Here is a 12,845-nt window from a genome sequence, read left to right as displayed (position 1 = left end):
TTGACTTTTTAGCACATGTTTGACCGTTCGTCTTATTCAAAAAAATTTAAGTAATAATTAATTCTTTTTCTATCATTTGATCATTGTTAAATATATTTTTACGTAGGCATATAATTTTACATATTTCATAAAAATTTTTGAATAAGATGAATGGTCAAACATATGCTAAAAAGTCAACGGTGTCAAACATTTCGAAACGGAGGGAGTATAATGATAAAACTTACGTTGCGTGTGATATGTTGCATAAGCATGCACGTCTTTCATATAATGATAAAACTTATGTACGTGTGCGTGATTGTCTATTTTTCTTTGTCCATTTTCTCATTCTCTAGTTAATGGCGACTAAGCATGCATTCACTTATGTGTGCCTACCATGATATTAGGTTTTGAAACGAAATCAGTTTGCCAAATTGTCGTACTGCACCAATTAACTTTAGGTGTGTTTAGTTCACGCTAAAATTAAAAGTTTGGTCGAAATTGAAACGATGTGACGAAAAAGTTGAAAGTTTATGTGTGTAGAAAAATTTTGATATGATGGAAAAGTTAGAAGTTTGAAAAAAATTTGGAACTGAACTCTGCCTTTGCTAGCTTGGGGAGGCTGGAAGAACGAATATTAACGAACGCGCACGTGGCAGACGTACGCATGGCCAATGACTGCGCAGCACTTGTCCGCATGCTTATCAGCATTCGCTTGCACACGTCAGTGGAGGCAGCAAAGCTTGGATGTTGGACCAAAGTTCACGGGTAAGGCAAATGAGTTCGTCCGCAGCAACTAATAAATGTTATATAAAATTATATAAAAATAGACACGTATATATTTTTAATAGTGTTATATTTGTAATGTTTCTTTCAATAGACATATATCTTCAAACTCATTATATTTTAGCCGTAACATAGAAGACAAAATTTTCACATATTTTTACTTTTAAAACTGTTAGATCTTTCATTTAAATATCAACGATATTAGTATCCCTACACGTGGAGGACGAGCGTGGATATATATGGACGTAGCAAGCCAAAAACCACTAGTAATCTAGTATATACCGAATACTAACCATAAAAAAAGAAACAGTACACATATACCTCCGAAAGCTAGCATGTGATAAAGTATATACCGAATTGTAAAAAAAAAAAAAGCAGTACATACCTCCAACGAGAGATCTAGTATATACCGGATTAAAAAAAAAAGCTGTAGAAACCATACAAATTTGCAGTACATACTATCCACATGAATTTCCAGTACATAGTTTTAATATACTGAATAAAAAATATTTTTACATCGATATTTATTTTTTATATGGCTATTTTTTTACAACCAGTTTCTTTGTAACTTTCAAATAATTCTCATATTATAACCACTTAGTAAATCTCAGAAAGGCAAATGTGTCTTTTTACTATAGAGTTAACGGTCAATACATAAGGTAGTGGCAAGACAAGGTACGAAAATTTGAGGCAATGGAATATAAGGAAAAAGTCAATTTCGAGTGACATATAAGAAAATTGGTAAATTTTTAATGGTATATAAAGAATTCTCTCTTCTAACAGATTGTAAAGATACAAGTGGGTATTATATTCAACTAGTGAGGATATAGAAAAGCTGGGATTATTCAGCTTCTAGTTACTAGTAGTTTGTTTCTATGTTCTGTACTCCCTCCGTCCTAAAAAAAGACAAACCATTGATTTCCGTGTTCAACGTTTGACCGTCCGTCTTATTTGAAAAAATTATGAAAAAAAATAAAAAGACAAGTCACGTATAAAGTATTAATCATGTTTTATCATCTAACAACAATGAAAATACTAATTATAAAAAAAATTCATATAAGACGGACAGTCAAACATTGGACACGGAAATCCAGAGTTTGTTTTTTTTGGACGGAGGGAGTACCTGCCGGGGTAGCTGTTTTGCTGTCAAAAAAATTCTCCTATATACAGGACCACAATTTCCTGGCGATGGACAAAAACCATGTGGAGTTACAGCTAGATCTACCCACAGGATCATGGTCGGATCTCACAGTTACCTCACCAGTATTAGCTGATCATGGTCTGGGCGGAGAAAGTTTGGCTCAAGATTTTCCCTTGTTTTTTCTCTTCTTGACGTAAAACTAGCTAAGATCGGCGGCCTGAGTTACAATCCAAAATAGTAGGCCTTGTGCCGCACATTGGGCTCGGGTTGGGTAGGGATTTTAGTCCTGAAAAAATTCTGGATTATATGCATGCATGCAGGCTGAGAGATGTTGGTATATTTCACCATTTTATTTAATATATATGGATTTGGATAGGAAAAATGGAGGGTGTTTAGGAATAGAACTTAGTGTTCCCTTAGGCTAAACAACACATCGTTTTAGACATGCTTAAAGTTAAACTTTAAAAACTTTGGACATAACTATCTTTTTAAAATAAAACTTGGTAAGAATATGCGTGCCAAAGTGCAATTAACTCTTTTAAATATTTAGGTTAGACGTATAAAAATCACATGTATAGATTTTTTTCCTCAAAAATTCCTTTATAATATTATAATTTTACTGAGGTTTTTCAATTATTGAGCAATAAAATTGGCAGTCATAATTATATTTTAAAGACTATGTGACCATTTAAAATGGTATGTTTTCTTTATTGAAAAATCCCCAGAGAGAAATATGCTACTTTTTTTACTCACGAATACCTATTTGTATTAAGACAGAAGGTGTTTGAGTACATTTCAAGCTAACCAAATTATTACAAATAAAAGGGGAAGAGAGACAACACAGAAACTGAAAGAGAAACATGTTACTCATATTATAAGAACAAATCATATCTGCAATTTTTTCAAATTCGGTACTAAATAGTTTGCACGGTTAAACCTCACTGGTGGAGAAAGGGTTATTACTACCGGTTCGTAACCCCCCCTATAGTCCCGGTTTTCGAACCGGGACTACGAATCTGGGACTAAAGATCGCTATCTTTAGTCCCGGGTAAAAAAACTGGGAGTAAAAATCCATTTTTAGTCCCGGTTGGTAACACCAACCGGGACTAAGGATAAAGCATCTTTAGTCCCGATTAGTGTTACCAACCGGGACTAAAGAGGCTAATCCGGTTGCTCTTTCCAGTTCCTCTTTATTATTTTCTTTTCTTCATTATTTTTAAATATATTAATTTCACCCCATTCCATCCCCAAAATCCCAAATCAATCATCCTCAAATTGCCTCCAAATCCACAAATCGATCATCTCAAATACTCAAATACATCACAAAATCTTAAAAAAAATTACATCACAACTTCTACAAAATTCATCACATATTCACATCACACACAAATCAAATACATCACACAACAATCTCAGATCCAATCAAATACATTCACACAACAATCTCAGATTCTTCAAAAAAAAAAGAAAAAGAAAAAAAAAGGAGAAGACGCGCGGCGAGGCACCGCCGCCGCGCCGGCCGGTCGGCCGGCCCTCCGCGCCCCGCCGCTGCGCGGCCGCCCACCACCGCCGCGCCAGCTGGCCGGCCCTCCCTGCGCGCCCCGCCGCCAGCTGCCGCCGCACCGCCGTGCCAGCCGGCCGGCCCACCGCGCCTCGCCGCCGCGCGGCAGCCAGCCGCCGCCTCACCGCGCACCGCGCCGGCCGGCCGGCCCTCCGCGACCCGCCGCCCTCGCGCCGGCTTGGCAGTAGAGAGGAGAAGGAGAGGAGAAGAAGAGGAGAAGAATAGAGATAAGAATGAGAAGAGGAGATAAGGTTGAAGAGATGAGTTAAAAATGAGAGGAGGAGATAAGGTTGAGGAGAAGAGAGGAGTTAAAGAAGAGGAGAAGGTACCTCGATCCGATCGTGCACACCTCTCCGATCTCCACGTCGATCTTTACTCCCGGTTGGTTTTACCAACCGGGACTATAAATAGATCTGTTACCAACCGGGAGTAAAGCGTATGGCAATCTTTTTTCCCGGTTGATGTTATCAACCGGGACTACAAATAGATCTTTAGTTCCGGTTGGTAACACCAACCGGTACTAAAGATTGAAAAGTATCCTGTAGCTTTTAAATCGGGACTAAAGATATTTTTAGTCCCGGTTTTTAATATAACCGGGACTATTGTAAAATCTGGTCGACCGACCAAAGATGGTTTCTCCACCAGTGCCTTTATTTACCAGCAACAGCCCTCCTTTATTTACCGGCAACAGCCCTCCTCCCTAAGATCCTAACTGCACTCTAATTTACAGGATAAAGAACTCAAAGAACAAAAAAGTTAAATCATATCGAAACAAACCCCGGATAAAGAACTCAAAGATCAAAAAAGTTAAATCATATCGAAACAAACTCCACGCCCATTTTATGACTTTGCATGAGCAGATTGTGACTTCCACTGCTGTATCGCAGCTCGCAACGAATGGTTTGGTATTACGGACAAATTTGGTAGAATTCGCCGTGTGACCGGGGATACTTTGTGTTTCTTGAGCCAAGCTTTGATTGCTTGTTGCTCATACGTGTGCCCATCAGCAGCAACATAAGGATCATTCATTACCTCCTGTATAAAATTTGTATAATTGACTTCTTTAAAAGAATAATTTTATAGTTATTCAGATTTAAGAGGTATAAAAGTAATCTTTTCGAGCAATGTATAGTGAAGATGAATGAAAATAACAGTCAGGTAGCAGTGGATTTACCTGCATTATAGGGCAGACGAAGTGGCTTGGCACATTTAACTTTGGACTTCTTAAGTTAACAGTGGAAGTAATCCTATGCAGAATTTCCTGGAGCTTGGGGAGAACCTCTGACTCAAGGCCAGGCCTCTCTCTGCATTTTAGGGCAGTGCATCTCAAGCCAAGCTTTGCCAACATTTCTGCCTCAACAAGTGGCCAATCAGTCTGAGACTTGTCCAGGATATCAGCAAGCATCCCGTTTCTGATGGCGTTTTCTACGCTGACAATGAGCCCATTGGGGCGTTTGCCGGTTAGCATCTGAAGAATGATAACTCCCAGGCCGAAAAGGTCCGATTTCGGACGAACCGTCCCGGTTTGTTGGTACTCAGGATCCATATAGTACAGCGTGCCGGCGATGATGGTCTCTTTGTACTCCGTTTGCCAGTCAGGCACAAGATCCGATATGAGCTTCGCAAAACCGGCATCGCCAATTTTACCCACATAATTCTTGTTCAGTAAGATGTTTGCGGGTTTGAGGTCACGGTGGACTATAGGTTCCGGTTTCCTTCCATGCAAGAATGCAAGCCCGCATGACACATCAAAGATGATTTGGAACCTTAGGAACCAATGCAGCGGCTGGCGCCCTTTGTTGTTAAGAAGTTGATCTTCTAGACTTCCATTCTGCAAGTATTCGTATACAAGACAGCCAATTTCAGGGCAGAAGCCAAGCAACAAAACCAGGTTGGGATGCTGAAGCTGGCTGAGAATGTCAACCTGCATGAAGCCATACAGTAGAATCATTTTACTGAGATTCTCAGACACAAATAAAAAAACTGTATATTGAATTCTACATGCATATGCATGAATTTTGCCACAAACCATATTATTGAATTCTACATGCATATGCATAAATTTTTCCATAAACCATAATTACCTCCCTCAGGAACTCATCGGTCTTGTCGATGGAATCTTGCTGAATGACCTTGACAGCAACTTCAGTATGATCAAGGGTGCACCTATACACATTCCCATAACCTCCCTCACCAATCTTCCTTGCTTCAGAGAAATTATCAGTGGCGAGCTCGATCTCATGTTTTTTGTATCGCCTGCAATTTTTGCTTGTTGACAAAATAGCATCAACAACTTTTGCCTTATCGAGGGAGATCATGCTCGCTACCATTTCTGCCTTGTTCCTAGAGTAGGCCTCCCGGGTGAATGATTTCTTTGCTTGCTCAACTTCTTCAATGGCCTCTAAATGTTTTGCCTTCTCGTCTGCTACCACCTGCTTTAGAGCTTCCTCCTCCTGTAGAGCATGCTCCACCTTCCTTGCCTCTTCAGAACACTCACTGGAAAGTACCTGAATCTGCATCATCATGATGACAAGGATCAATGCATTTGAATCATCATGATAACAAGGATCAATGCATTTGAGGTAACATGAATGTAACATGTCTTTAAAAAAATTCAGAGATATAGAATAATTTGAGGGTCAATAATGTAGAATTCAAGAGGAAGATTATAGGGTTTGTAAGGTTCCCTGGCAATCTTCTTCTTGTTTTGTTCTAGCTCAAGTCCTCGAAGGTGCACTACGGACTTCATCAAGCCCAACCAGCACCTGGCGGCCGTGAAATGTGTGCTGAGATACGCAGGGGCGAAGCCAGGATTTAGGGATTGGGGGTGCCATCTATGAGATGAGAGAGCTCACTTGCGGCTCGATGGACAATGTTGTAGAGTGTAATGTGTGGTCAGCATCATGCATATCATAGCAATTAGCTAGAAGAGAAAGATATACCCAATCGTATCTTGTTTATATTAATATGCGCAATTACGTATGATATGTCTAATCACTCCTTATATAATTATGGAAATTATGATTGTTGATGTGGTTTTAGACGTATATGTCTACTAATATATGGACGATCACTAATTTTAAATTAGATCATTAAATAGCATCTATTTTAAATACAGTAATATATTTAGTATATGGATGATTCAACATCATGTCATTTCATCATTTTAATTTGAGGTTTTCAACCACATATAACTTCAGTTAGTTAACCCACGTAACAATTTAAGCTAAAACCTAGGCAGCGATATAGTTAGTCTCATTAGTAACTAATGATCAGATTATACGGGATAATCACTTTGGGGGGGGGGGGGGGGTTGTCGCATGGCGGCATGGGAGGTGCCAGGCCCTCCCTGGCCCCCACGATGGCTTCGCCACTGGAGATACGTCGCAGGCCCCACCAACTACGGCTGCCATTACTGGAGGAAGATCGAAGCAGTGCATCTTGTCTGATACAGCGACAGCGATCTTGCGGGGATTCTCAGGCCCTGTTTGGTTCACACCCGCCTGTTTGGTTCACCCCCTGAGAATCACACCTGAGTCAGGCATGATTCTTAGGCGTCCGATTTTGGTGGCCTGTGGTTGGATGCACCTGCCTGAGTGAGAGCGCTCAGGTCAGAGCACCATCCAAACATACACTCGCAAAGGAACCTATGGCGTCTTCTTCTTCCTTGGCAACATGACTGACATGATTCATCACCTGGCAATCATAGAAAAAAGATGTGGTGTTTTCGTCTTGCGAAGCTGAATACATCATTGACATGACTACCACTTGCCACGGTGTGTGGTTGGTGCGCCTTCTCGCTAAGCTTAGAGGAGAGGAGGCTGGTGCCATCACATTGAAGATTGACAACCAATGCATAATCTCACTAAGAACCATGTTTTCTATGATCGCAGTAAACATATTGATACTAGATACTACTACATCAGAGAATGCATTGAAGAGGCCAAGGTGAAGGTCGAGTTCATCAGCTCCAATGAGCAGCTAGTGGACATCCTAACAAAGGCACTTGGGTACGACAAGTTCATTGAGCTACGATCCAAGATTGGCCTCGTCGAAATCAAGCAGGTGGACAAGGTTTATGGGGAGTTTTGTTGGTTGTAAACAGGGTTTTCAATTTGAGATTTTCTATGGTCCAGCAAAAAGTACTTCGAGATACCGGTACCTCACGGTACCAAATTGTTTCCGATCGTTGGATGTAACAATGCCCAACCTGCCCAGCTAGATGCAACGATCGGAAAAGATTTGTAACGTGAGGTACTGGTACCTCGAGGTATTTTTTGCTAGACCAGAGCAAATCTCTTTCAATTTTGATTTCAGCTAAAATTTCGGCCATTTCGGTAGAACTGAATTTTCAGCATTTTTTGGGCCGAAATTTTCTGAAATTTTGACACAATTTAACTGAATTTGACTAAGTTCACAAAAAAATGAGAAAAAACAAAAGTTCCGGTCAAGATATTGACTTCCCGGGGGGTCCGAAATTACTCAATTTTGGAAATTTCCGAAATTAAGTGGGAATTGCATGTTGCATTTTTGTCAACAGAAGAAGGGAAAAACCCCGAAAAGCTATAGCTTCATCGCAGCACAAATCCTCTTGTGTTATAATTCTTCTTCCTCACAAACTCTTGTATCCTAACTCGAGCTAGAACACAAGAATGAGCAAGAACTATTTTTTTTGAACGAAATGAGCAAGAACTATAACATGAAAGGTTTTGTGCTGCGATCAAGCTGCTGCTATTCAGGGTTTTCTCTTCTCCTTTTTATTCTGGAAAATGGAACAAGCAACATGCAAAACAGAAAGCGTCGAGCGCTTCCCACGTCGTGGTTTGATCACATCCAGCCCCATGATCCGCATGAGGCATTGACATCCCCAAGCCGCGAGCTATTCTCGCCACGACCAAGTACGCACACAGCGTCCAAACTTCAGAGCTCATGTGCAACAGACAATGCACAAAAACATAATTTAACTAGTAGCTGACTACTTGCGTACAAGATTTACAACCAACAGGGAAAGCATGACCAAACAAAGATAATAACTTTTGAAGATAGCTTAAGTTGTATTAAGAACTTAACCTTTTTCTTAGCATGGACAAGATCTTCACAGGCTTTGTCATACATCACTAAGGTATCCTGCAATTCCTTCCTCAGTTTTGCTACTTCATCTATGGATTGACACTGTAGATAATGTCAGGGTAACATGTTTAGCATGATACGAAAGCAAATATGTCTCAAATTAGTTTCTCTTGACAGCAACACTGAATAGTAGTACAAGAAAATTTAAGAAAGGAGGGGACAGATCTGACCTCTTCACTTGAGTTAGAGTCAGCATAATGTGCTTCCTTGAAGGGGCTTCGAAGACCATGGTTTTTATATCCTTCTATTCCTGTTGTCTTTGCACCTAAACTGTTAAAGAGGATTTGCCCATGACTTTCTGAACTTTGACGTGCATTAGTAGGACCACAATGAGAAACACGGGACTGACAGCATGAATCTGGGTGTATCCCATTCTCAGGGAAGTTGTCGAACAACAAACTTCTGTACGATTGTGCAAATGCTTTCTGACTAACTGACTGAATTCTCAAGCCAGTACCAGACCCTACAAAAGGAGTGCCTTAACACAAACGGAGCTTTGAAATATGTAAACTAGCAAAGAGAAACATGAAACAAGATAAAACATAGGACAAAGAGGAAAACACATTGTCAAAACTCAAGACATACTGCTCATTTGAGGATGTCTCGTCACTTTCAGGGTCAGTCTTCGTTTGGACACGACAAATACATTGCATGAAATTTCCGTTGTTTTTAGGACCGCAGTGGCAACATCTGGGACACTCATTGCCCTGAAAAATGGACGGTGCAGCAATTTAAGGACAGAAAACATAACAGTGCTAAAGACTTTATTTTTAAGTCCTGATGGCAAAAGCAGTTATGCGAATCATAACTTTCTTGATAAAGATGATAGCATAATAAAAATAAATTATTAAATATAAATAGAAACATCAAGCAACCTTGAAGCAAGTATGACAGATTTATTTACAATCTGTACATGAAGAAGGAAGTTTCTGAATCCAGAGAAAACTGAGGGCAGTACAATAATGCAGATTTTTATTGCAGCCATAATCGGAAAGCTAAGATCTATAAATGAATTTAGCATAGAAAAGTATAGCTTGATGTCCCAAATCATTTTGACAAAAACCTAAGTACTGCTGGTGCTGGGTTTAAATTGGATTGTTGCATTAGGCATCAGGCTTTTATCAAACAGAAACTAGCTGTCCATGAAATTTAAACTGACAACCTGGTACACCGACATCAAATAAATAAATTACCAACCAACCTTACTAATTTTTTTCAGAAAAGTTTGCAGGAGCCAACCGGTGACAAGGTCTATCTACATCTTCAGTGAATTTTGCAAGAAAACATTTGTATGAAAGGACTAATGCAATGTCATATTATAATGTCTAGACATCGAAAAGGACAAGACAAAACATTTCTATCAGCCATCTGTAATGCAATTGAAGACACCTGGACGACTGTTTCCCATCATCATAAGCAGAAAGCAGCAGCTTACCAAATTGTCAGCAACATATACTGTAACACACTTACACACATGCTGCATAGTACACACGCACAGTGCAACCATACACAAGCAATGTGACTTGAGGGTTGCAACTAATCCCCATCAAAATGCACTTTAATTTCTAATGAAGCCATTGTTCCGTGTTCCAACCCTCGACTAAAAAGGTGAAATTAATAGCAAACGAGACGCCCTTTTCACTTAATCACCTCTTGAGAACATAATTACAATACCCCTAATAATCTCATCATAGGTTAACAAAATTCAATGCTGAAAAGGAGGGGAAGAAAAAGGACACGCACCTTCTGAACCACCCTAAGGAGGCGGAGCCGATCACCAGGCTCCGTACGCCGGAATCCGCCGCGTACCGGACCAGCGCCTCCGCCACGCCGTCGCCCTCCAGCACCACCGTCTCCACCTGCGCGACGCGACCGGATCAGATCACGGGAAAAGTTCAGAGATGGGGATTTTTCTTTTGTTTTTTTTTTTGGAGGATTGGGGGAAACTCACCGTCGCATTGGCGGCGGCGGCGAAGATGCGGCGGAAGGGGCGGAGCGCCTCCTGCGCGCGGGCGTGGCGGTCCCGGGCGTACGCCTCCGCCGCCTCCCGCGCCACCCGCGCCGCCGGCACCTGCTCCCCGCCTTCCCCACCGCCCCACACGACGCCGCGCGCAAAAGCAAAAAACCCCGCGTCAAGCCAAATCCGCTACCTAGCTAGCCGAGGAAGAGACGAGGCGCGCGCGCGGACTTACATGGGGAGGGGACGAACCGGAGCGGGGCGATGACGTGGACGACGGAAATGGCGGCGGCGGAGGCGCGGCCGTCTCCGTCTCCAGCGGGGACGAGGTTGGCGGCGGCCCACCGCGCGGCGCGGCGGCTCGCGCTGCCACCGGGGCGGACGGCGACGGCGACGGCGGCGGGTGACGGCGGGCGAGGCTCGCCGGAGGCCATGGGTATCGAGGCGGAGGCGGAGGCGGCGATCGCGAGGTGGTTCAAGGCGACGCGGGAAATTCGTTGGTTGCGCGCGGGCGTCTCGGGAGTCGGGGAGGAGCTCGCTCAGCTCACTAGTATAACGATGGGCTTTGGTGGAAGAGAGTGGGCCCGCAGTGTCAGTCTCACAGAGGAGGGTTTTGAGTTCTGACAAGTGTATGGTGAGGTTAGAGCGGTTTTGACTACTTCTTGTGGTTAATTTATCGGGATTGCTAAGAATTATTTGGTATGAAATCTACCTTCAAATCTTATAAATTTTGGCCATCTAATGTACTTTGTGATTCATATTTCTGTCCTTTTCCATTAGCTCGGTGATCTTCCCATCTTCTCTGGCATCGGTAGCATCTTAAACTTCGGTAGGGACCTATAGATTAGGATCTCAGGTTGAGGTCAGAGTGGAAGGGGAAGAGGGGGAAAGTTGGGCTTAAGAGTGATGATCGTGAGAGACGGTAGCTGGTGATGGGCGGTGGATCAGCGAGCAACGAGGCTACAATGGCGCCACCAAAGTTGCAGGGTTAGAAGAGGGGTGGTACTAGGGCGGTGGTGGTGGTTTTGGGGGGAGAGGGGGGAGGGGGAGGAGGAGGCAGGAGGATTGGTTAGGAGGTGGCGGGTCCGACAGTAGGGAGCTATTGGAGATGGGGAAGACACACAATCGGACGGTCCAAAATTTGCATGATTTCGAAGAGTGTTTCCTATCACATGTTCTATAGGCAGTCCCATTATCTCTTTATATGTTGTGTTTTTGGTAGTATCACTAAGTGTCCAATCCAATTTTATGACTCTCTCCGTTTTAAAATATAACAATTAATCTGAGAATATGTTAGATAAATATATATTTGTGTGCAAAAAGACATAATTTTCATGTATGCTTCCAAATTATGTCAATGCAAGGTATATTTTTAATATCCGTTGCAACTTGCAAGGCAAGTCGATGTCGATGCTGGATTTAAGAATTTTGAAACCTAGTGAGTAAGGAACTATTAAAGTAGATTCTAGTCTTGTAATAGATTTATCGGTAAAGTATATTTATCAGCTCTCAGTTATCTACTGTTTTAAAAGTTCTTTTAACACTTGCAACACACGAATTTTTACAGTATGTTTCACATCGAAATTAGTTCCGTACCACGAAATTACTAAAAAATCATCATGTATATTAGCAAGTACGTACTATGAAAGAGAAATTTTATATACGGTCCTCTTGAGAGGTACCAAGAAATAATTTTTGCCCCCTTCTAGTAGGTAATGTATTAAAAGGTTACAACTAGATTTTTAGGTAATGGAATATAACATCCCGACCTTTGCTCAAAAGAGCTACAGCCCATTATTACAGTCTAGCACTCAAAACAAGTGTAGTCCAAAAATAATAGCAACTAGTAAATAAAGATAAAAATAACCAATAAAAGATATGGAGAACACATTATTAAAGCCTATTTATGAATCTTCATTCATAATTGGCAAAAAACTACATAACCATCGATTCAAGCTTTCTGCATGCAACTTTTAAAAGATCTTCGTCTTCATCAGATCTTTGTAACTGTGCCCAAAACCGGAGCCAATATATTGTCCTGAAAATTACCTCCATATGGTGATGATGCCCCATGTTTTGTTGCGGGATATATGTTACATATTGGAAAAATGATGAAATGATTTGGATTAAAATAATATGAAAATGATTTGAGAATGATGATTTAGCATGTGTATGTTTAGTTTTAGAATGACCTTTATAGATACAATTACTATATGTTTACATGTTGAGCTTTTTGTGTTTAATGGGTCGATGTGGCATTCTTGCATGTAGGTTTTACAAGTGCTAATAAATAT

General features: G+C 41.4%; 1 protein-coding gene across 1 annotated transcript; it reads right to left on the bottom strand.

Annotated features, from left to right (window-relative positions):
* Positions 1–4,113: 4,113 nt before the first annotated feature.
* LOC127762253 (U-box domain-containing protein 34-like) lies at positions 4,114–11,132 on the bottom strand. Its single transcript, XM_052286692.1, has 9 exons — positions 10,787–11,132; positions 10,546–10,676; positions 10,338–10,453; positions 9,180–9,301; positions 8,765–9,057; positions 8,535–8,636; positions 5,549–5,977; positions 4,639–5,388; positions 4,114–4,499 (listed from the first exon to the last, which is right to left on the bottom strand). Exons 1-9 carry the CDS (start codon positions 10,983–10,985, stop codon positions 4,305–4,307), a joined length of 2,337 nt encoding a protein of 778 aa, XP_052142652.1. The 5' UTR covers positions 10,986–11,132; the 3' UTR covers positions 4,114–4,304.
* Between the last annotated feature and the right edge of the window lie 1,713 nt (positions 11,133–12,845).

Source organism: Oryza glaberrima, chromosome 2, assembly GCF_000147395.1.
Source record: "Oryza glaberrima chromosome 2, OglaRS2, whole genome shotgun sequence".
Classification (NCBI taxonomy): domain Eukaryota; kingdom Viridiplantae; phylum Streptophyta; class Magnoliopsida; order Poales; family Poaceae; genus Oryza; species Oryza glaberrima.
Note: the sequence above shows the minus strand (reverse complement) of the source record. Positions and strands in the feature narration are given on the sequence as shown.